General features: G+C 45.6%; 1 protein-coding gene across 13 annotated transcripts in view; it reads right to left on the bottom strand.

Annotated features, from left to right (window-relative positions):
• Tenm4 (teneurin transmembrane protein 4) overlaps positions 1–25,533 on the bottom strand; it is a 753,505-nt gene that overhangs the window by 43,536 nt on the left and 684,436 nt on the right. For all 13 annotated transcript variants that reach the window (XM_071616542.1, XM_071616552.1, XM_071616550.1 and 10 more), the window contains 6 exons: positions 24,946–25,065; positions 20,559–20,820; positions 17,679–17,946; positions 15,115–15,258; positions 12,682–12,931; positions 2,888–3,120 (listed from right to left, as the gene is read on the bottom strand). In XM_071616542.1, the coding sequence (XP_071472643.1) occupies positions 2,888–3,120; positions 12,682–12,931; positions 15,115–15,258; positions 17,679–17,946; positions 20,559–20,820; positions 24,946–25,065 (1,277 nt within the window). The remainder of the gene's footprint in view (positions 1–2,887; positions 3,121–12,681; positions 12,932–15,114; positions 15,259–17,678; positions 17,947–20,558; positions 20,821–24,945; positions 25,066–25,533) is intronic.

Genomic DNA, 25,533 nt, shown 5'->3' on the forward strand with positions numbered 1-25,533 from the left:
TGATCTTGGACAAGCCACTGGACATCACTGCACTTGTTTCCTCATCTGTCAAACCAAGGTATTGTTGTAAGTCTGTATTTCTTTTTTGAATGTGTGTGAGAACCCCTTGGGGGACCTGCTCCAGATCTCAAGTGTACCTGAGCACCTCTCTGATCTTGGCAAACACCTTGGTGGTCATGATACGCACTCAGTATTTTTTAGCCAGTGATGTGCATCAGAATCACCTGGAGCGTTTTCAACACACACCCTTTTGACCTCCCTCTTGGAAATACTAGTTCAGGGGGTGATTGTGCCTGTGACCAATGCACACTTTAAATTTGATCGTGGGTGATTCTGATTCTCACCCCAGGCCCAGAATGGCCTGTCAGACATTCCCCTACCACACTGTCGATGCTCAGGGATGAAGGGCAAGATTTGCCCCTGAGAGGGGCCTGGTCTAGATGGGGAAGCCCAGAAAATGACACGCCTGAGGAGAACTTGTCACTTCTGCTTGATTTTCTTAGAGGCAGGCGGGAGAAGAAAGGGTCAGACGAGGTTGGCTGAGGTGGAGACGCTTGGGCTGTGAGACTTCCCAACTGTGTTAACCTCAGCAAACTCCATCCCTTCTAAGTCTTGGTTTCTCATTAATAAAATGAGGATACCAACATCTGACTTGCAATAGTTAGCCATCAATAATTATTAGTGGCTATCAGGATTATGAGAAACACCCAGCACTCTGTACGTTTTGTGGCACTTGTTCTGGGCCCCTGTATCTCTTCCTTGGCCAGCAGGTAGGCTGGGATGGTCCAGCTCTGAGGAATGGCCCCTGGAGTACTGGTGTGGCTTCCATGCCTCCTGAGGCTGGGCAGCCTGAGAGGGTTTCACACAGAGGACCAGGCGGCCTCGTCGAGGCTGGGAGCCTTTCCCGGGGCCCTGCCTAGAATGCAAATTAATTTCATTCTTTAAGTACCAAGACAGGAGTTTTCTTGTCTTCTTGGCTCTGTCCTGTCTTTCTCTTCCATCTGCCAGGACTGATGAGTGCTTCATGAACAACTGGGTTTCTTGTTTACAAAGTTGGCTGCACAGGCTAATCGAAGTGATCTGTCCCCTGATTAATGACTTCATTTCCCCCTCTTTTTGTTGTGCTAAATAGATGGACATCTTTTCTCCTCCCTACTGCAGAGTGTCTGCATATTGTGGCACTCTCTGTCATTTTTATCTGGGTTAATTGCAGGCTTTTGGGCAATTGTGCTGCCACTCCATCTGTGTGAGGGGGAGGGAATGTGAGTGTGCAGGGCCGCTGAGGGACGCCTGCGCAGAACAGAAATCTCAAGAACAAACTTTGAATTCTCAGAGAGCAGAGTGTCGTAGCAGAGAGAGGCCAATGGATCATTAGGCTAACCTCTCATGGACTATCGGGGAAACTGAGGTCCAGAAGAGGAGGTCCCAGAGTCAGTGAGTAGCAGAGAGGAACCGTAAGGCAGGGTCCCCAAGAGCAAGGTCGGTGCTCACTCCCCTCCTCACTGCTTGTTCATACAGCAAATCATAATTAAGAGGGAAATTAACTATTGATGACACAATATTTACCCCACAGTTACCACCTGAGCACTCCAGCCATGCAGTAGAGATAATATGCTATGAGGGTATACCATGGGAGGTGACATAATGCATTGTAATACAATATAACAATAGTTATAGGAGTCACCATTTATGCAATGTTTACTATGTGCCCGATGCTGCTGTGCTAAGCATTTATATTTCTGATGATATTTAATCTGTACTATAACTGTAGTATATCCTCGTTATATAAATGAGGAAAATGAGGTTCAGAGAGATTAGGCAACTTGCCCAAAGTCACACAGCTACTAGATGACAAAGCCTAGATTTGAATGCATGATTTCATGAGTCTACTGCTTTGATTTGAACCCGGGCCTTCTAATATAATCATTCATGATGTTTTTACAGGATACCATGTGAAATACATCGATTTTGGCCCTTAGACCACTCCTAGGAAGTCTACACAGATGGTATCGTTACCCCCACTCTATTGATGAGGACCCTGCAGCTGAGACACGGAGTTACTGGCCGTGGGGCTGGCACCACAGACAAACCTCCACTGCAGGACGTCTGTATGATGATGGCTTCCCTTCTAAAAAGACTCCCAGGGTCCAAGCTCTCTTCCAGCTCTGATCCCCCATGCACAGTTCTTCCTCCATCTCAGGGAACACTTCTCGCTCTCTCCCACATCAGAGTGCTTCACAGCCAAGTCTTATTTATTCTGTTACAAAGAACTTATCTATGCAACCTCAGAGCTCTACACACTCGTACATACTTGTTCAATAAGTGAATGACAAATACTGAAACTGAGCATTTAGAAGTTTAGCTTTTGGAAGGATTCCAAACTGAAACCTACAGTTAATCGCCCCATAGCTCAGGAACATATGCCAAGATGACACACTAGTGCTTTTGGTAATAATAACATGAGAGAGCATGTGTATCCAATAGCATGATAAATACATGATGGGACATCCACTTGGAGGAATACTATATGGCCATTAAAAATGAGGACACATAAGACTCTTTAATGACGTGAAAAGAGCTCCTACTATATCATTTAGGGAGAAAAAGCAGGATACAAAAATAGTTTGTTTAATGTGACCTCATCTTGTTTACTTGATTTTGGTGAATATTATACACATACAAACATTTAGAATAAAGGCGAAAAGAACAGATAAGAAATATTAACTGGGAATATTTCTGGTAGGTAGAATTATCACAATCCTAACTTTCCTCTGTATATTTATTGGTATTTTCCAAGAATTTTTTGCAATGATAAACATGTAGGTCTCCTGGAAATGGAAGTGCCCCAATAAACATTACTGAGAGTGATTCCAATGCAAGGCCTTACCCCTGGGATTGGTGAGTGTGGCTTCTGTGGCCTTCCCTCCGTCCCCACAGCGAGAGTCATCAAAGGGGAGGCACTGGTCCCCAGTCCCTGCCACCACCTCGGAGTTCTTGACAAGGTCCTTCACCACCATGGTGGACTTGATCTTGAAGACCCGCCGGCTGTTGGTGTCAGAAAGGAAGACGGCCCCACTCATGGGGTCTGTGGTCAGGTAGTATTTATGTGCTGGGCTGTGACTGCAAAACAAAGACACGGCCAGTGGTGAGCACTTTCTTCTCTGTCAGGTAGCTTGAGATGTGTCCCTGGCCTTTTTGAATCCAAGCCAAAAAACAGTCTTGGGGGAATGATGTCTCTACTTTGGGGGATGGTTCCTCAATTTTTCAATCTCAGGGGTTGGCCTAACTATCCATCCCACCCAGCTACTAATGCAGAAACCTCTTGCTGATAAGTGCCTATATCAGGTGCTAATACGTATTTTCTTAAAAAGGCTATCAGTGAGGCTTGCCAGAGGTGGCCTGTTAAGTCAAACTAGAAACACGAAGGTCCGTGACTTTAAAAAACAATCTAAGAGTTCAAAGATGTAGCCCTCTCCATAGGATTTTTACAGCAGCTCTCACTCTCATCTTGGGATGAACAGGGGAGACCCTGGTGGACCTGACTCCTGGTCGGTGTCCACACTGTCTCCTGTCTCAGGAGCCCTGCGGTCTCCCTCCTGCAGCCACATACAAATGAGTTGCAGGATTAGTTTGTAAATCTGCAGCAAAACCCAAGGAAAAAGAAACAGAACAGGAGCAGCGCTAATGAGGGCATGTTTCTAGAAATCAGTCACAAAGACTAGGCTCAGGTCACAAAGGAAAGAAAAATTAAGACTGTGGAGAAGCCCTGAGACCAGGCACCATGCTAGCCACGGGGGGTGGGAAATGCGCGGGCTTTGAAATCAAATCAGTCTGGGTTTTAAGTCTAGCTTTATGATGTCCAGCTTCTGAAGCTTGGGCAGGTTGCCTAGCCCTCTGAGCCTTGTTTGCTTCAACTGTTCAATGGGAATGCTATAGCCACCTTGCTGGTGTGCTGGGAAAATTACCTGAAATCACAAATGCCATGTCATTTGCACTTGCATTGTTAAGTACTGAGCACCCAGGAGGTGCTCAGAATCATAATTGTTATTTTAATTACTAGTGATTATGTCTGTTTTTGCATTAGAAATGACTACCAGATAGGTAGCACCTGTAAAGCCTGAATTTTGTTATTTCCATGGTCCTGATAACCAATTTCTTGGTCTAGGGCACAATAAAGTTTGAACTCTCCACTCTGGGGAAGCTAATTTACAATTTCTGGTCATTCACCCGGCCCTCAAACTGCATCGCAATATTGGTGTCCTCTTCTTAGTCTCTGGAGCATTTTCTGATTAAAAAGAATCTTTCTCTGTTCAGATGGGATGGCCTGGCTTTGGCCATTTTCAGTGCACATACTGAGAGAGGCCACTGCACACCCTTCAAGATGCAGTGAGAGAATCAGAAAGGTCGAATAAGGGCTACGGTACATTTATAAGCATGTAGGTTTTAGGTCCTTTCGAAAAACAAAATTTTATTTTACAGAATGGTGTTTTTGAATTACATATAATGATTGGGGCACAGTAATATTTTGGGGTGTAGGTCAATGAGGGTCTTAGCTGGACCTGACTGCTCATCATAAACATCCCTTGCTTTGGGTGGTGTCCTTGGGGACTGGCAACTTCTAACAAAGCCAGGCATCCAGATCCAGGGCTATTCTCCCTTTGTTTTCTCCCTGAATTTGTCTAACACGACATGACTTTCTCCAGTGATCCTTCCTCTGAATCCCTAACCCAGCTGTCCTATCACCTCCTTCTGAAACCAGGGCCAGGTTTCTCTGCCTGTAGCCTGGGTCCTCTTCAGGCCGTGCTTCCTGATCTAGCCCAAATACCAACATGTTATTTCCACATTTTCCCTTCCAGGATCCTTCTGTCTCACAGAGGAAGTCCAGAAGCACCCCAGGCCCTTCCTGCTGGGCTGCTCCATCTCCCTGCTCTCCCTCACATACACCCTACACCCCACATGCCTCAGGCCTCTTTGTCCCTGTTGTTCCTGCTCTGTCCCCTTTTCTTTTCTACTCATTCTTCAGGTGTCAGCTCAGATGGTACCTTTTCTTGCAAACTTTCCCCAACCTTTTTTCTCTGTGCACTGAGATCCATGCTGGTCTGCATCTAGATTACACAACACTTAATGTAATGGTCATGGCTATTTATTTATGGGTCCTCTCCCAGACCCAGCCATTAGTACTTACATTAGAGACTAGATTTTGTTCATTTCTCTATTTCCAATGTTCAGCTTGGTGCCTTCTAGCTCATCCCAGCTGCAGCTTGATTTAATGGATGGTATCTCCACTTTCAGCTTATTTAGGTAGTATTTGCATTCAAATTACTTAGCTTTTCTTTTACTTCTCATTTGGGGGCAGTGGTAACAGCACAGGTGTCCTATTTATCTTGAAATGTCCCCTGTGACTTACTCTATACTGTAGAACAGATTTAATCTTCCCCGATGACACTGATTCTGGCTAAATAAAGTGCAGTGACCTTAGATCCTGCCCTGCAATGCCGGAGCAGCCTGATCTTCCAGCTTGCCTGTTGACAGCTCGGAGTCGGGCTGATTATTTCATTTCTTTGTGCATCACTCGGGATAAACTGGTGCTATCTACCTTGGCAGAAGATGGACCCTGGGGGAATCTGGTGGGGGCCCTGTCCATTTAGATTAGCCCCTTGAGTTTCCAGCTCGTATCTTACTGCCCCAGAGAAATGTCACTTGTGTAGATTTCTCATGTGGGTGACTTCCAGGAGATGATGGCACTGGCAGGATTATTTCAGAGTCTGTAAGAGCTGTGGCCACCTCCTTTGTGGTTTGGTGGTTAGTTAAGCATAGGGGAAAGAACATTAGTTGGGAACTTAGAAAGTATAGGTTTTAACTGGGGCAAGTCCCCCAACTAGGTCAAGTTGTAGGTCCCTCAGATGTTAAATGATGAAGTCCCTGCTCCATTTTGCTCACAGGTTTGTCACCAGGATTAAGGGAAATTATTAAATGCCCTTTCCAGCTTGTTGTGCCCTTTGAACTTCTCGGAGTCATTTCTTCCTCATGCTACCTAGCACATGGAGCAGCTCCTGTGTCCATGATGCCCACCCAGACTTTGTCCCTGTGTCTGTGATGCCCACCTGGACTTCCACCAGGCGGCAGGACAGAGCCACAGACATGATGCCCATGGATACCAATGTACCTGACACCACTAATGGATGCTGACTCTGTCTCAGACACTGTGCTACCACTTGACCTGCATGACCTCATTTTTTTCACAATTATCGTGAAAGGTAGGTACTTTTTTTTTTTTTTCTTATTTCAGAAAACTGAGGTTGGAAGAGGTGACGTGACTTGCCAGGACCACAAACTGCTAAGGGCATTTCAATCCAGCTCTGCTCGACTCCAAAGTCTGTGTTCTTTCTGCTTCCTCACGCTGCTGCCCAGGGCCTACAAAGCTCCACAGCCCTCTTTCACCTCATTCTTGCCCATATCCAGAGACTCAGCCCTTGTACCACCTCATCTGAAATACCATTCCTGGACCCCCACTTCTTCCCACTGGTGAACGGGCCATTCCTCTGTGTCTCCAGAGCCTCAGCAGATTACACTTCTAGTTATCTGTACTGCCTTAAGGCACTTCTGCTCAGTTGTCTGCCTTCTCAGTAAAATCTTGAACTCTTTCTGGGCAGAGATTGACTTTAAGTTCCCTGGTGCTTCTCATTTGGCTGATGCGGAGTGAATGCTCTAGAAAGTTCTGCTGAGTTCACGAGAGAATGAATGAATGAATATCTGCCTCCCTGGCTTAAGGGTATGTAGGAAACACTCACTGCTGATGATCTTAGATTGATGGTTCTAAATAAAGCTTAAAGAAAAAGCCTTGCCTATAGTGACTAAAGGGCCTGGCCATCTACCTTTGAGATCTTTCCAGGTGACCATAAGGCACAGGCAGACTTGGGAACTGTGGTTTTTGAGAAGTGCTTTTCAAACTTCAATGTGCATATGAATTTCTGGGAGATTTTGCTAAAATGTGGATTGTAGTTTAGTGATTCTGGGTGTAGAACTTGAGAGTCTGCATTTCTGATCACTTCTCAAAGCATACTGGTGTTGGTTGCCTGTACTTTTGAGTAGCAAGGCCTTGGAACATTCCATAAACCACAAATGGTTTCAGGGCACGTGATGGAAGATGGCCTGGTTCTGTGGGCAGAGAGCATTTCCTGAACAGGGACCATGTATGATCCATTCTGATTCCCAGTATCCTGAGCATGGTTGGCACAGAATCATATCATAGACCTACTTTTTGCTGCAGGAGTCTCTAAGGACACGCATTCTTTCCTAGTTCCTCAAACATATCCTTGGCCCCTCTGGAGGTGACCTAAAAACGTAGAGGTCTTTAGGGTACCACTCTTGAAGTTAATGAGCTGAAGTCAGATCTTACTCTACCATCTTTCTGGAAGCTGCAGGAAAGTTCCTAGCAGGAGGTAAGAACTCAGGAGTGTCTTGTGACAAAAAGTAATCTATTCCCAGCTTATAAGTGAGAATTCTCTTTTTGTCGCAGAGTGAGGTCTGCATCATATACAGGAGCGCCCTTCAACCATATCAGGTGGCAAGTTGGCAGGACCTGTTGCACGGGTTCTCAGAACTAGTGGGAAGGGCTTGAGTATTGAAGCCACACAGATAAATACAGTTCCACTACCCACTTGATGAAGTGACCTTGGGCAAAAGCATGTTGCTACTTGGAGCCTCAGTTTTTTCATCTGAGAAAATATCAACTTCAAAGGATTATTTTGAGGATATAAATTGCATGAAGGATGTAAATTTCTGTGCATAGTTCCAGATATATTAAAAAAAGAGAGAGAGAAATGCTCAATGAATGGCAAAGCTGGTCACCTTGGCAAAGCCTCCAGAATACTTATGTTGGTGCATAATGGAAAAGCTAAGTATGGAGATGCAATATTGTCCTGCACAACCTATTTCTGGGCACTTAAAGGTTCTGTTGAGTTAATACATGCAGCTAGGTTTGAGGGAGACTTGAGTTCAAATGTATTTCTAACAAGAGGCTTTGAGCATTCCTCAGGGACCTAGGGAAGAGATCTGAAAAGAGGCAAGGATGCTTGTTCCCTAAAGGGGTCCAAAGAGGAAGATGCCTAAAAGATTATGGGTCTTTGTCCTGGACATGCCGAGCCTGGGGGCTGGCACTGAGGCCAAAGAGCCAAAGGCAGAGATAAGCCTGTCCTGGGGAGTGCACACACGTATGCATAGCTGACGTCACCCCTGTGCAGCCAAATGCTATTACTGAGAGCAGCTGAGGCAGCTACTGGAGGACAAATTTCTAGAGGACAAAATTCTAGAATTTTATCTATCTCAATATTTTCTGAGGGGTACACTGAGGTCTAGAGAGCAGAAGGGATTTGCCAATCTTCAGGTATCACCACTGAAACCGGGTTTTCTGTCTCCTGATAGGCTTTGGAAAACTGGAACACACAAAATGGTTCCCTTTCCCTTCCACTTTGGCTACTTTAAAAATAGTTTTTAGCACCTGAGAAAACAATGAATTGGGAGAGGGAAAGAACCCAGTTTTGAATATCAAAAGGTCACTGAACATCAGAAACAAAAGAGACTCCAACCACTGCTCTTTGAATTTATAGAAGATGAGACTGGAAATCAGAAAGGCTGGGTGATCAGCCCAAGGCCATATGGCCCCCAATTTCCTAGCTTGTCACCTGTGTCTCAGTTGTTCTCCAGCCAGCTTCCACCATGGACTGATGCTTCAGTGTGAAATGCTATGTTTTAATCCAGGATCTTTATGGAAAATGTACTTTTGTTCTGCAAAACTGAAGTTGAGAGCAATGTGTAATTCAGTATCCTCCATACAAATCTCATGGAATAGCTCAGATTTCAGTGTGAGGAAAAACATTTCTCCTCTGAGATGTGAACATATTTTCTGTTTCTGATAATGCAAATCCTGAACGTAGTTCTATGTTTTCCTATTTATTTGCTCTGCTGCCATGAAATCAATTCTACTCTGAGGTACAATCATAGACGTCTTTCTTCTTTTTGACTTTGGTTCCCATTTCCTGTTTAATTTTAAGACATGTGTCTTTGGGTGTAAGAGGACTCAATTCCTTTTTGGGAAAGATGGAGGCATCACAATCATCACCATATAATATGATATCATTGTGTCATCATAATATCATCATTTAATTATAAGTTATATTAGTAATACTAACAATGTATATATCTTATTATTGTTATCATCATTACTGCTATGATGACCATTTCTTGAGTACCTCCTTATGCCTGAAAATGTTCTATACTTTGTAAATATCCTTTGTGACTCTTTTTTTTTCTTGTATGTATGGTGCTGGGGATTGAACCCAGGGCCTTATGCATGCAAGGCAAGCACCCTACCAACTGAGCTATACTCCCATCCCCCATCCTTTGTGACTCTTACACCAACCCTTTGAGGGCAATTTTAAATAACCTCAATTTAGAAATGAGAACTTCAAGAAATGAGGTAATTCTTTCAAGACCACCCAGTTGGGGATCTTCAGTTTTCTCCTCTGTACGTTGGACGTACTCACAGGGATCTACCTCATAGATGGTTTGGTGACAAAATTCTACTCTTTCAGCTACACAGTGAATGCTCTATACATGTTAATTATTATTATTTTAAAAGAATACATACAATTATTATATAAAATATCTACTTGTATAGAAATGGATCTAATAATTATTGGACTAGGGTCTGTCTGGCTCTGTTCATCATCTCAAAGACTTTCTTTTATCCCAACTTAGCACTACCCATGCACCATGTTGAACTGAGCTACATGTGGATAGCTCAGCACCACCTCTGTGGCTGTCTGAACCAGAGCTCTATCTGCTTGTGGTTAGTTTTCAAGTCACTGTAATGTGTGCAGGGCAGGGGACTCTGTTAGGGGGTAGATGAATGCCACAATGACAGGTATCACTTTGCTTTGTGTCTGGCTAGACTCACTCCTGCTGGCTGCTCTGCCACTCTGAGTCTATGACAAGCCTATTCTGTGACAAAGTTCCTATCTGGGGATTGTCCTCTGAAGGCATTCCCTGTGGCCTGCTCAATCCTTGCTAGATCACACCAGTGGAGTGATCACAGGGATGATCCAAAAGCTATGGTACCTGGAATGTCCATAGAAGTGTAAATTTCAGATTCTTCACCTGATCAATGTGTTTTCAGAATTTTCCATCATGACCATCAGTCACTTGGCACAGTCTGAGTGATATCCTCATTTATGCTGAGAATTAAGCAGACTGTGGCATTCAAATTACTATGTCATGGTTTAAATTCTTTCCCCTGTTGCTTCTATCTGTCATGTCCTCAGACTATAGGATAACCACCTCACTTTGCCATGGATTCAAAGAGTTCAGGCTCTTGCTACCCACCGCCACCATTATTAATGACTTCCTCTTATTGATACTGATTATCCCCGATCCGTTCCAATCACACAGGATTCCTTTGCCACTGAGCCATCTGAAATTGACATGTGTAGCTTACCATACAACATGCAACAAGGCAGGGGAGAGACAGGGAATTCTCCACTGGTTGGCTTACCTATGTCTGAAATCTTTATTTCTGACAGAAGACAGGAGAGCAGGGAATAGAAGAAAGAATGAGGTGTTAGCAGCAGGGTTAGAAGCATTATTAGCGGCCTGAAAACTTGACAGCAATGCTACTGTACAATACTGTAATAAATAAAGACTTAGCAGCTATGACACTGATATATTTTATATTGGATATTACTTGTCAGTGAGTTCACTTACAAGCAGCTACATTTCACAGAGGAGGCACGGTTCCACCTCACCCCCACTGCTGACTCTGTAAAGAGGACTAGCATGACACCTTCCGCTGCCTTAACGAGCTAAGACACAGACTGGAACAGTCGCTTCCCTTCCCTGTATAGACGTTCCCAGCGATAAACAGGCTCGCTGCTCTGACTCTACATCCTCACTTCCCTACAAAGAGTTATCAAAATGTGGGAAACCTACTCACAATAGGAAACAGAATTGGAGATATGCTATATTTAGAAGGGAGGGCATGGCATAGAGAAACAGGCCTGGGGGAAATGATTGGAGGAAAATATATCAAGACGATGATATAATGATTAACTTAGTTTTCTTTCCAAACTACATTTACTCCTCCCTACCCTACTTACTCACTGTCTCACACGATCCTCACAACAGTGGTGGAAAGGACGCAGGGAGATGATATCGCTTATTTAAAATATGTAAAAGTGGAGGCCCAAGGAGGTTAAGTGTTTGGTCCAAAGTCGTACAGCTTCTCTGCCAAGGTGAGGCGACCCCCTGGTCCTTGGCTCTCTCCATTATAGTACATATATGCAGCTGAGTAAATCAATACACTCAGGGGTTTCTTCTGTCTTGACAGATATCTATGCCAGTCAACCTCATAATGGAAGAAAGGCAGAGAATACTCCATTGGAGGCCTACTTCTCATCAGCCTGATGTATGATTTCCTATGGGCCTGCCCATATGAGCTTCCATCTTTTGTCTCTGTGTGTGGGGGCAGATGCTAACACTTCTCTTAGTGCCAGGAGGCTGCCAGAGAGCCAGCAAGCTTTGCCCTCTGTCTCACACATGTGCTGTAGAATGAGATTCTTTCAAGCAGAGAATATTTATAAGGCATTAAGACAAAGTAGTCCTCATTGGGTTGGATGACAATTCTTTGGTGAGGCAGAACTGGGTAATGGCCTTCTGGATTTGGATCTGCCATTCTAGAAGCTGGACCTTGGACAGGCACTTTAAATTCCCTGGGCCTCCTCTTTCCCACTTATCAAAGGGTAATAATAATAAAAACCTCACAGAACTGTTACACATGGCAAACAGTAGGAGCCCAACTTTCTCCTACCTGCATTGGAGAAAGGCTTTCAAGTTCAAGGGCCTGTCCTGCTCATGTAGACCCCTGCCCAGGAGACAGATGGGTCCCATTCCCTAAAATAGTTGTGAAGGAACTTGGTGTCATTTCTCCTGTAGGGTGGGTGGGACTCCTCTGTTTCTAAAGCACAGCTTCTCCATAGCCCCAGATCCCACAGTGCTTTGGTTCTAAAGAGATCTGGCTCAAGAAACAGAGAAACAATGCAAAACACGGAGGCTCCCTGAGCTGTAGCTGTGCTGTGCACCAACCCTCGTGGAAGGAGGGGAAAAGGGTGGCCCAGCTGGTTCTGCAGCACCTGAGGAGCAGAAAGGCCCTGCCTGGGTTAGGCCTGGGGGCCTTGTTTCAGTACTGGTCAATCAAAGGGAACTGCTGCGAACTCTGATGAGTGCTAAGTAAATAGGGCCAAACTTGGGCACATGGCCATAGGGGCCTCACCAGCATACGCCATCCAGCCCTAGATTTTATAAAAGAGACTTGTGTGACTAATTTTAATCAGTTTAGTACTAGGGAGTAAAAAGGTTCAATGGCTCCCAGGAATCTAATTCTTGACTGCCAGCAGCCTTCCATGTCACCTGGATGCCAAGGACATCTCCCTGTTCCCAGGGTGGTTTGTCTTCACAGTGCACCGAGGGAGGCAGCACCTGGTTGATCTGGAGAGTGAAAAGTCAGATTCTGACAGACATGGATGGCACTGTCTGTCCCAGTTCTCTGGATCAGTGGATAACGTGGCTGGACCCTAGGATGGCAAGGGGATGTTAACAGGAACTTAGAGAAGGCACTGCCTTACATACCTCAGCTCCAGGATGTTGGTGACATTTCCAGAGGGGAAGATCCTACGGATGTAGTTGAAGTCACCCACATAGAGGCTTCCATCAGAGCCACAGGTGAGGGCCACGGGGGCCAGGAGCTTGTTGCCATCTGCAAGGCCATTGCAGCTGGGGCAGGAGATGCTTCTCCGGCGCCCGTTGCCCATGATGCTGCCAATGACTGGTGGCTGCTGAGACACAAATTGGTTTTCCCCATTCCCTTTGTGCAGGATTCCTGGGACAAGAAGAGAAGAACAGAATCATCTGGGAGCAGGAGGTGGGTCCTTCTTCCTATGGTCAGCCACAATCACCTGATTTTGCAAGGTCCCCAGTCTCTGTCAACCACTTCCCAACTCATCTCTCAAGGCTGTGCCTCACCCACAGTGAAACCTAGAAGGACTGAGCAGGCCACACTGTTTCACTGATTTAATTGCCATCATAACCCATATGAAGGCACTGATAAGATCGCTATTGTAATAGAGGGAATAGAGCAGGCAGCTCACTCAAGGCCACACAGATGAGAAGTGGAGGAGCCCTAGAGTTTAGCTCCTGATTGTTCAGCTACCCTGACTCGCAAATGGGCTGCACATGGCTCCTGCACCCTGATCACACCTCTGGTGACAGTGTGGATTCTAATTGCTAGGTGTCTTTCTCCCTTTCTATCAGTGCCATTTCAAGTGTGGACAGTATGTCTTTTTTTCCCTTCTGTAGCCCCAGGGCCAAGCACAAAGCCTGACATGGAGTAGACACTGACACATATTTATAGAGATGAATGAGGTGCTCACAGTCTCCTCTCACCAACATGAAGTCAGGAGACTGGAGTTTGTGCCTGGTTCTGCTCCTAACGGGCTGGTCCCAGATCTTGCACAGTCTCCACACTTTAACTGCCCTGCAGCCCAATGGGGAGAATTGACCTCAGTGACTGGGAAGCTTCCACCCAACTTATGTTGTTTTCATTCCAGATCATTCTTCCCCCACCTGCTTATTGTCACAGCTTCCAAACTGGCTGCCTCTTGCCTTCCAGCCTGCAGCCTCAGAGGGTTTTGGCTTTTAGGGATCACACGAATCTTCTCTCAAGCTGCCACTTGTTAGCTTTGCCAAAGCTATCAAATGGATTGCTTCAATTTTTGATGTCCTCTAATGAATTACTTTTCCACTTTAAAGTTGGTGCTTTTTTTAGGTTTCAGGAAATCCTTTCCTGAAAGGTGAACTGGAAAGATGAGGATCGAACCCAGTGCCTCACATATGCTAGGCGAGTGCTCTACCTCTGAGCCACAACCCCAGTCCTATTTTGGCTTTTCTTTGTTTTTTATTTTTTATGTGGTGCTGAGGATTGAACCCAGTGCCTCACATATGCTAGGTGAGACCTCTACCACTGAGCCCTATTTTGGCTTTTCTGACACATGTGGCCAAGGCTAATTTTAATCACCACTCACAGATCAGCTAATGAATTCCTGCCCCTCAGCTCTGTGGGCTCCATTTACCTGTTTCTGTGCCAACACCACACAGTTTTAGATGTTACAGTTTTCTAGTTTAACTTAATGTCTGGTAAACTCATTTTCTGTGTTCTTATTTTAAAGATTGCCTTCGCTATTTATAAACCTTCATTTCATTATAAACTTTATAATTAGTTTGTCAACTTCCCCTTAAAACATGCTGTGGTTTTGACAGGCATGCACTGTACTTTTCGCAGAAGGTACGTGACATGGTTACCATGTTTAGTTGTCCTACCCTGAAAGAGTCGGATTGAGTTATTATTGGAAGTGCAGATGTGATCATGGCACTTGCCTGCTTGAAACCTCTCAGAGGCTTGACATTTGCCTCTGGATGAAGTCCAAAGTCCTAATCTACCCTGGGCTCCAGCTGCTCAGCCCCCAGCTTTGGCTTTGGCTACTCTTTCCTTCATCTCATTCTCTGCTCAAATCACAGTGGACCTTCTTCTCTCCAATTACTCTTGTTGGAGGCTTCAGCTCTTCCACAGGTACTGTGCCCTCTGCTGGAGTGTTCACCTTTTTGAGACCCAGAGTTATCTTGCAGACCTCTGAGACTCAGGCCAGGGATCTTCTCCCCAGGGATGCCCTGAATCACCGAGTGCTGTGTTCTTCCTGTGCTTCCATGGTGTCCTGCACCTCCCACTGTGATGGCATGGCCAGTGCACAGCAATGCAACTACCTGGTGAGTATTTGTCTCTGACCATGTAAAGTCTTGAAGCCTCTTATTTCTGTATCCCTGGTGCCTAGCACAGTGACAGGCTGACAGCAGGTACCCAAGCAATATTTGTTGACTGAGCTTTCTGTTGAACTGATTGCACAGGAACCCATGTAATTCAAAGTGTGTATTTTTTGTTTGGAGGGCCCAGGGGATAGGAGACAAGGTGACAACCTGGCCTGGCTCAAGGAATTCTATTATTCCACTCACCACTTTGGATGTTGAGGGCATGATGTTTATCCAGGCTCCATCCTCCAAGCTTGGATGCATCAATTTCATAGCCCTGCAGCACTGCTGTTCTTTTTTCCCATAGGATCAGATCTGGGCAGGATTCATACTCATAACCCACAGAAACTGTAGGGACCAAAAAGAGCAAAATGCATGGGTAAGCAAAGTCCCCTTTTTGGTCTTTAGACCTACAGGCAAGGCCGTCTGCTTGTCTTTTGCAGAAGAAGAAGGAGGAGGAGGAGGAGGAAGAGGAAGAGGAGGAGGGAGAGGAGGAGGAGGAGGAGGAGGCGGTGGCAACGATGACAAAAAGAATCATGTTTCTAACCTGGGAAACAGAACTATGTGAAATACTGACACAATACTGACATAGTGATGCTAAGTCTTAAAAACCATTTTTTTCCTTTTTTGATGAACAGTTGTACACGACTGGGAAAAGTTAAACAAATGTACTGAATACTGTCAAAGGACCATGGTGAATCAGTTCCAGGGAAGTTATCTTCAATATGGAAAATTCTTTATGCACAAATATCTTCACTGCAGCATTATTTATAATGTTGGAAATTTGAATTAATCTAAAGGTCTGAAAGAGGTGAGGGACTGAGCAAACCTAAGCATGTCCAATCCAGGAATATTACACAGCCCATGGAAACTATGCTTGTGAAGACATGTGGTGATGTGGAGACACTCGTGAGAGTAATGCTTGCTTAAAAAGACTGGCCATCTTCAGTAATCTATGTGTGCTAACAAAATAAAGCTACACATGAATAAAGAAAGCAAATTCAAATATTAACAAGTAGTTGTATTTGTTTATGGGATCACCCATGACTTTTTCTACCTTTGTCTATTTCCCAAATTTTTACAGGGAAGAAATCTGGACTTGTTTGTAATGAATACATGGAAAATAAGCTCAGTTGGGGAACTTTAGAAGCCAAAAGTTGCTTCAAGCTTTCCAAACTTGCAAATGCTTTGGCTTAACTTTTGTTTCATAAATCCAGGCCCCTCAGTAGGTACTTGGGATGAAGGCTAAGTACAGCAGGCTCCTTGAGTCTGGGTGTGTAAAGGCCTTGTCGGTGACCTTGTGAAGGAAACCAGCAGAGACAGAAATGCCATTTCTTCCAAGTGTCTTTCTGAGTAGGCACTATTTTCCAGCAGGCAATTTTCTACCTTATGTTTAAGACAGGAATTAACAACTGGGCAGCCCCTTACAGTTTCTTGTATGTACCATAAAGATGGCTGACCAACTATGGTAATGGGGAAGAGGCTGGCGATGTCCCTGTCACCTCTTCCCTATGACCTTGAGTCACAGTACCTCCTACTGTTCACCTGTGACCTCAGAAAAGTGAGCCCAGGCCTGAAATTTCACTGTGCAGACCCTTATTTTTTAGTTGACTGTGAGCACTAAATATGATCATTTCAACTGAAAAGTGTTTTTTTTTTTTTTTCCCTGAAAAGACAAAAGATGTGGCTTGATCTACAAAAGGGATTGTGAAGAGTGAAAGATGCCATGTTTGCTCCCAGTGTTCCTTTGTGGGACAGGTGGGGATGCAAACTGTAGTGAAGACCTGGAATAAATCTAGCTCTGCTCATTACCAGCTGTGACTCCTTGAGAAGTCACCTCACTTCTCTGGTTTCAGCCTCCTCATACAGGATTTCTGACTGGGGAGGCGGTTGTAAGGATTCACTGGATGCTAATGCACAGGGGAGCATTTTGCCAGGAGCTGGTGCTCGGGACAGTCTCTTATGTACTTCATGCTCCTGCCTTCCCTTCTGTCCTCCCTCCTTCCTACCTTCCCTTCCTTCCTTTCTAAACACAACATGACTTCTCTGTTTCCTTATCCTGCCTTGGCTAGGCAAAGGGAATGAGACTGGAGTATGATTCAAGGTGAGAAGTTACTCCCTAAGTGCTTGGAGGATCAGCCCTGAGTGTTAGGACTGCTAATGACCCACTCTGAGCCCTTTCTGGGACCCTACACTGACCCAGAAGCTGGAAGAAGTACAGCCTGCCCCTGGAAGCCCAAGCTCTCAGTGGGGCTGCTAGGTAAGGCCAGAGCCAGCTTCAGTATTATCTTAACAAACAGACAGCAATAATAATGACAGAAAGACAACTTCTCTGATTGGAAATAAAGTCATGAGGCCCAAAATGCATTTTTGATGAAGGGACTATCTTAGTTCCTATGCCTCAAAAAAGTGGAAGCAGCCCAGTTTCTTGGCTCCCCTACTTTAATGGTTAGGTTGAGGCGGGATGGCTGTGGGGTGGCCAGGCAAAGCCCACAGGCTGGGCCTTTGTGGCACACGGCATCTTTTAGCTCATCACAGTGCTTTTTGAGGGCTGTTTGGGTTTTGTAGCCATTTTTAATGTGGGATTTCCCACATTTAGGTCTTTCAATACATTCTTCAATGTCATGGATGGTCATTGAGAGGCCTTAAAGGGCAATTAAGACATAATTATTTTTGATCTGAGAAGAAGAAGGGAGGAAAAAATAGCCAAGGAGGTGACAAGAGTCGCTCTGGGGGGTGGCGGGGGTGTTCTGCAGCAGGCGGCTTACCGAAGGCTTCTGAGAGTCCAAGCACCTTCTGGTTGTAGACGTCTGTCTTGTCCCACATGAAATAGTAGGATAGGTCGGGGGCTGCAGCAAACCACTTCCTGAAGAGGCGGCCCTCCACCGCCACCATGAGGTGGACCTTCATGAGATTAAAGGGGATGGTGGGGTGGGTGAGGCTGATCCTCAGGACAGATTTGTAGCCCGGGGTGCGGCTGCTCAGGTAGCTCAACCTCATCTTGCAACCAGAGATGGCGATTTCCTCTTGCAGAGCCTAGAAAGCAAGATAGATCACAGTTGGGGACAGTCACTGGATCATTCAAGGGAAGGAGGACGGCCATGGCCCATGGATTCTGGTGTTCAAGAGGCAGAGGATGGAACAGAGGGGGAGAAGGTGGGCAAGGGGAGGAGGAGGAAGAAAAGAGAAGAGGGGAGAATGGAAGGTGAGGAGTGCCAGGAGGAGAAAGGAGGGAAAAAGGAAAAGAAAGGAGAAAAGAAATTGAGGGAGGAGAAAGGAAACCTGAAGACCGGTCTCTGGGGCCAGCTCTTATGTGGCATATCCCTGCATGAGCCACCACACCTCGATGAGCTTTGGGTCCTCCTCTGTAACATGGATGGCAACACGGCATCCCATAATTGAGAGAAACACACAAGACATTGCTTAGGAGACCCCTGGCAGCAGGCTGCCTCTCACGAGCTGTGTCATCCTAAAAGACTCATGGAGGCTCTGCAGCCCAGTTTCCTCCCTGGATTAGCACAGGGCTGAGCAAGGTCATGGATACGAAGTGGCCAGCACCTCAATGTTAGGTAGGTCGATGGTGTAGTGGGTGTCAGCAGAGCTGAAAGTGGGGGATCCTAAGAAGAGAGACCTTCTTCTCAGACTAATGTGGACAGCTGCTTGAGCAAGAAGGAAAGCTTCTCAAAATTTTCTTAAAATGAGATCTGTTTCAAATGGTGTTACTTTCCAGGAAAGTACACGGAGACTATGTGAGGCTGACCAAACAAATGACCAGGCAGAGTTAAGAGCTGAGGGTACAGCTTGGCAAGGATCAATGCCGAGGCCTCTGCTCACCCCCAGAGAGGCTGGATTGGCAGCATGGGGTCTCAGTACACATGGGGTCCCCACAACACCCCTGTGTCAGATGAATGGAGTATTGGGGAAGGCAGTGCTTTTTCTGCTGGGTGCTGTGGGCCCAGCCCAAGGTGGAAGAGTCAATGGATGCCAGATAATCAGGTATGTGGCCAAAGTGGAGGACTTTTGTCAGCTTGTGGGCTCTCTCTCATTAAAACATTGAACATTGAATCAATCAAGGCTGGCATGTCCATTCAAGGGACAATAAGTATTTTACCTCATGTGCACAGATAAGCCAGGCCTTTTTCTGTCCATCCCATAGACAGGTGGGAACATTTGTCCCAACCCTGCTCTCCTGGACACAGGGAATTCTAGGGGTTGGCCTTAACCCATGACAGTCTTCCGAAGTCACAGCTTTTAAGGCAAAGCAGGTGGTACACCCTGGTGAAGCATAGGCAGGAGCCAGAGCTATCCCCACGCTCTCATACACAACACCCTTCCTGAGTGTACCCTTTACATTTTGCACCTGTCAGCACTTGCAAAGGCTAACCAATGACTAAACTGGCAAAACCCAGGAGTTTGTTTTCATGTTTTTCGTGAGTCTGACAATAAGCAAGGTTTGTGCCCCAACTGGCCCTGTAGGCAGCTGGCTCAGAGAGCAGTGTAAAGAGGGTGCGACCTTGAACCTCATTTGTTCCAAAGTCCCTGGTCCTGGGAAAAATGTCTAGCTGGAGCAGAGCCAGGGTTGAGTAACAAATTAGTTCTCTCCAGCAAGTTCTGTCTCCACTGACAACCATTTCATAGGAAAGGTCAGCCTGGTCATTGAGACAGGAGACAGGTGCTGAATCTCTGAAAAGGAGTGAGCTTGCAACCTGTGTGTGCAATGAGACTTTTGCAATGGTTGTATTTCCTTCTTGTGGGCCGGCATTGGAAGCCACTCAACAGGGTATGCACAGAGAGATGTGTTTGCTCAGCCAGGCGTGAAATACACACATAAATGTATAAACTCTCTGCTCTGCCAGCACCAGGGCCATCCATTAACATGCACAGCACCAGAGTTCTCATTAGGCAGGCCAGGAGACCAGGGCTTCTCCTGGACTTCTGGTTGATACATCTCCCCTTCCTCAGGCCTTTCTTTCTGTCCCTGGAAACCAGCCTGGGGATGGTAGAGGACATTCAACTCAGGGGTTCTTTGTCAAGCCACGAATCCATCTTGATTTCTATCAGATTAAAATGCATTTTTTCCAATTACTTTCTTTTAATGATAATTAAAACACTTGCGTGTATAGATTTGAGCCAAAGCAATCCTTAATTGGTGTGAAGGCAGCGTGTGTTAAGTAATCTTAATAATAATAATAGCTAAAATTTATTGAGCACTTACTAGGTGTCAGACGTGCTAAGTACCTCATATACATTCTTCTCATTTAATCTTTATTATAATGCTTGCTATTTAGGATCCCGTGGCTTATTCCTCGTGGTTCAACCTATTATTATAAATACTCTCAACAGAAATACTGAGAGAGGGGGGATATCCTGCAGGCTCTGGTAAAGGAAAGCAGACTGAGCTGGATGACAGGGGAAAGGGAGAGGGAATTTACTATAGCCAGAGCCAGGTAGGTTGCAGGTGCTTAGGTGCTTTCAGTGTGCAGGAAAGGTGGCCCGCATGTCCTGCCACCATGCCTGCCAGGGAGTTTGGCAGCTGGATTCAGCAAGATGGGCTGAGAGGGTCTGACCCAGACTCCAGAGAAGTACTGTCTTTCTTTCCACCGTCTCTGAGATCTCCTAAATTATATGCATCTAGGAAGGCTGGGTACCTGAATTTCTGGCACAATGGGGCCTTTCTCTGCACAGGAGCTGGCAAAGGACGTCAAAGGGGATGGAGACACAATAGGGTTGGGGCGGGCGAAGTTGCTCAGGTCGCAGCTGGGAATCTCATTCTCTTCATGCCGCATGATGATGGTTTCCATGACAAAGAAGCGATCCCACGGCAGCCAAAGGGTGTGCTCCTGTGTGATGAAAGGCGCCCGCTCGAACCGCAGGATGATGGAGACACCACCGTTCGTGACCAAGTCGAAGCTATGTGGAGGGAAGGAGGGTGGGGGAGAGGAGGAGGGGGGAGCAGGAAAACCAGGAGGATGGGAAGGAGAAAGAGACAGGAGAGAAAATTACACAAAGGGTCTGAGCACTCAGTGAGGAGACTTAACACCTAAAGACTTGTCTGCAGCCACAGTGGTGACAGTGACTCCAGAGGCCTTTGTGGTTGCTGTGTTGTCAAGTGACTCACCATAGAGAATTTACTGGAGACAGATTAGCTATTAAAATAGCCAGTCTTCAGGGTACAGGATATTAACAAATCTGCTGGTGTGGTGCTCCTGGCACATTGGTCTTTTACCTGGGTCAGAGCTGAAGCCCGGTAAAAAGTCAGTAGAACAAGCTCTGACTCAGTTGTTGGGAACCCTAAGCCTCTTCCTGGTTCTGACATGAACTACTGTGCAGCCTCAAGTAAGTCATTTAGCTTCTCTGATCCTCAATTTTCTCATGGTGAAATGCAAAGGTTCAAGTGGATTATTCTTAAGTCACTCAGATTCTATGACTCTGAGTGACTCTGTGACTCTACAGCAATTTTGGCTCTGATTATGATAGAGTATTCAACAAAAGCCTTTTCAATTCCAAAATATCTGAACACTTTAGAGACAACAAAATTAGAATCACAGCATTTTATAACTAAAAGGGGGCCAGCAGACTGAGTGGCACTGTCAGTTGAGATGAGATCACCATGACATGGCTCTGAGAGCTGATAGCCCAGCCTGTACACAGCTCCTGTGGATGGTAGGTAGGTCTAAGCAGGACCTGCCTTCCTAGTGCTTGTTCTCTTCTCACTTGGTGGTTGCAATTCAACCCGGATTCACCTGTGCAGTTGGTTTGAGAGACTCAGTGCCAGATCTCACCTTTAGTCTGATAAACCCACTTTATGGGATTGGGCCTGTTGCTCCAGCTTGCTCTCCCTTCCCCTAGAAGCTACAAGGGTTTTATGCTCGATTGCCCTGATCTAGTGCCCAATCCTGCTCTTGGTACATGGCACTCCCAGATTCACATCCCTAGGTTCCAAAGACGTCTACCCTATCTATCTATCCTCTGCAGGAACTTTCCATCCATCTTCCCTGCTTCTTGCTCAGCTCTTTCTATGCCACACTTGGGAAGAAGAAGTCAGGTGTCACCTCCTTCAATAAGTAATGACAGAGAAACACCAGGGAAGGTATTCATTTTGGACCAAGAGTTCAGGTGGTGGGTCTCCATGGTTTTGGGGAAATACCCAGAGAGTGACTTTTCTGTTACAGAACTAAATAGCATCTGTGCTTTGACAGAACATTTTAAACTATCAAACAGAATTTTGGCCAGCATCAAAAGCTCTCTTCATGAGAGTCTGAGCGTGGGGAGAAAGAAAAGACAAACATGAGAAGGCACATTCTCAAGACTGTGAGCAGGCTGGGGCAGCTGGCTCGCCAGCCGCTGAGTGCAATGGGCTGGGGCCAGGCCCACTTGTTGGTGGGAAAACCTTGTTATGGATAAGAATGTGACTCTGACCCCAAAGAGAAGGCCTGCCTGGTTCTCAGACAAAGCTCAGACAGCTCAGGGCCGCCTGAGCATTGCTACACACTCTGTGGGTGAGTTATGCTCCCTTTCCAAGCCTCTATTTCCTCATCTGTAAAATGAAGCTGATGACCATAATTCACTTGGCAGCATTATTAATTTGAGAGATGAGTGATAGATGGGAAAAGAACAGGGCCCCACACATTTCCTGGGTGTCATGCTCTGTATAATCCCATTTTTCAATTCAATGAGCCTGAGCTGTTCCTCCTGTCTGCGGTTCTTTCAGTTTTTCTTCATGACTCCTATTTTCCATTTCTTTAATGATCTCTTTGGCTAACTTCTCTGCTACTGTTTTGTTTATGAGCTCTTGTTAAATCCTGAAATATGGCTATTAGCATGTGTGCAAGGGTGGGGAACTGCTGCAGGTGTCATGGTGCCTGTCTGGAAAGTGGGGATCACAGACAAATCAGTCCCCAGGGTTACAGTGCATTTGTATGTACTCTTATCTCTGGACTGTATCTCTGGCCTTATGGTTTCTCCAAGGGTATGAGTTAAGAGAGAAGGTGGGTCGAGGAAGCGAGGAGAGAAACAGGCAAGATGCAACCTGCTCACATGTAACAAATGAAGTCTCAGACACTATGGGGACAGTGTCTGTATGACGACTTCCTCATACAGTATGCAATGTCTACAGCGGGAAGTAAATTTAAGCCCCACAATGCATTGGTAGGAACTGCTCAGAAACACAGTCTCTAAGTGGCAGTTATACTGGTCACTATGCCATAACATAGGAAGCTGATGCAGGGACTATCCCTCTGGGGCCTCCATACCTTTAAAGGGCAGCAAGGAATCATAGGGGTAGCACAAATGTGGGGAACCAGAGCCCAAAGGTGCCAGAGAGTGAGTTTTCCCCAAGGGCCACCATGTTTATGCCAGACCCTGTATGTTTTTTGGACTTACCCTAGGCAATCCTAGCAGGGTGCAAGGACTGATGATCTGTCACCCCATGAGTGACTGACAATTTCATGGCAAAAAAGAACAGTCCTCCAGGGCTCCTTTTTGATGACTGTTTCCCAGCAGGTAATCATGTAGTGAGAACACCTGTTGCCTAGGAGGCTCACATGAGCCATTTCCATAAAGCTGAGAGCCCCAAACCAGCAGGCAATGAGGGCAGTGCATAATGGAGACTCCTTTACACTGTAGCGGGAGTCTGCACTGATGTGCTTCCTGGCTGGAATGTATGCAGGGAGGGAGCTGTGGCCTGGCCTGGCCAGTTACCCTTAGGGGCTGGCCATGAACCTCTTCCAGCTGGGCTCCTTCCCATTTGCAGGGAGGTGGGGAGGCTCCCACGCCAAGCTTGCCAGCCCCGTCTAAGAGGCACACATGTCTACAAACAGATGAGCCTCTACTTCATTAGCACCTCGGCCGGGACATGCTCACATCTGATATTGGATTAAAGAGGTGCTAAAATCAATCAGGCTGGAGCATAATTTCCAACACAGAGTGAAAATCAACCTTATGGGCCCACAGTTAGCCAGATGGAATGCCACCACCTGATTTTATTAAAAATAGAGGACTTGTCACCACTGACAGCCTAAATATTCCACTTTGCTCCTCCTTCCCTTTTCTCCAAAATAGTCTCATTGCCTATCCTGTCACCATCACCTCCTTATTATTCAATAATTTGTAATTTTAGTATCAGTTATATTTATTATAGACTTACTATGTGCCAGACCTTAAATATAGCAATTAATCTGAGTGGAGCAGGGAACTAAGATTTACTTATTTATTTTTATTTTTTGGTATTGGGGATTGAACCCAGCGGCACTCAACCACTGAACCGCAGCCCCAGCCCTTTTTGCATTTTATTTACAGATACAGTCTCACTGAGTTGCTTAGGACCTTGCTAAGTTGCTGGGTCTGGCTTTGAACTCATGATCCTTTTGCCTTTGCCTCCTGAGCTGCCGGGACTATAGGCTTGTATCACTGCACCTGGCCAGAACTAAGATTTATTAAACACCTATAATGTGCCAGGTGTTTCCCCATCCATCATATCATCTAGTCCCCACAACCATTTTGAGAGATGGATAACATTAGGACCATTTAACCGGTGGAGAAGTGCAGGCTTAGAGAGGTAAGGAGATCTGTCCAAGAACACACATGTAATGGGGGAGAGCTAAGGTTGTTAAGGAAGATTTACTTCATTCTGCTGATAGTTCTTGGAGGAATTTAAGGTCAGAAGGTTATTACCTAAATGGCTTCCATAGACCTGAGCAGTTGTAGATGGAAACCACACAAGAGGAATAGCTAAGACTTCTGGAGCTGTGTGGTCTGTGGGAAGTAGTCCACATGATGAGAGTATTTCATACCATAATTCATGGAGCAGGATAATATGGATAAGGTACCCTATATTTAGTTTGAGGTCCACATGAGAAGAAATTGCTTATTTTATGGCCAAGGAGTCATAGGCTAGAGTCAGGCATAAGGTCATACACTTGCTATAATATGACCAGTAAATTGCAGAGACATTTGATCCTAGTCCCATCCTCTTTCTATGTGGCAAACCATGAGAATAAGGCCTTCACTCTTCCTGGCCCATAAAAGGTCTCCTACCTGCCATCTTGCCTGCTGATTGTATACCCAAAGAGCGGGTTATTGACGAAACTGATGTTCACACCAACAAGTGGGGTCCCATCTGATGTCATTACTTGACCACGGATGACACATGCATGCCTGTGGGAAAAGAAGAGAGAATAACTTGAGGTACCTTCCATGGTCAGAGTCCTGGCTGGCAGGGAACTTCCAGAGGTCAGAAGACAGAAGAATAATCACTCAGATGCATCTTATACCCAGGGGCTCATTGTATTCACTCCAGATAAACAATAACCTCTTAAAAATATCACCTCAATTTAAGGTATCAAAGTATCCTTGAGAGAACAGCTCTTCAAATAAAACACTCAGAGATTTTTCTTAAGAATATCATATTATGCTATAAGTAGAGAAAGCTGATTCCAGAGGGCAATACAGTGTAGTTATACATATGGATTTGAAGTGAGGGGTCCCAGGTTCAAATGCCAGCTCTGCTGCTTCCTAGCTTTCTGAATTGTGCAGGTATGTGACAATTCTTTGAGCCTGTTTTTTCATCCTTGTAAGCTCCATAAGAGGCAATGGCTATCACTGTCATTAGCTGTCTCATTGGAC

The sequence above is a fragment of the Marmota flaviventris genome, chromosome 9 (assembly GCF_047511675.1).
Source record: "Marmota flaviventris isolate mMarFla1 chromosome 9, mMarFla1.hap1, whole genome shotgun sequence".
NCBI lineage: Eukaryota > Metazoa > Chordata > Mammalia > Rodentia > Sciuridae > Marmota > Marmota flaviventris.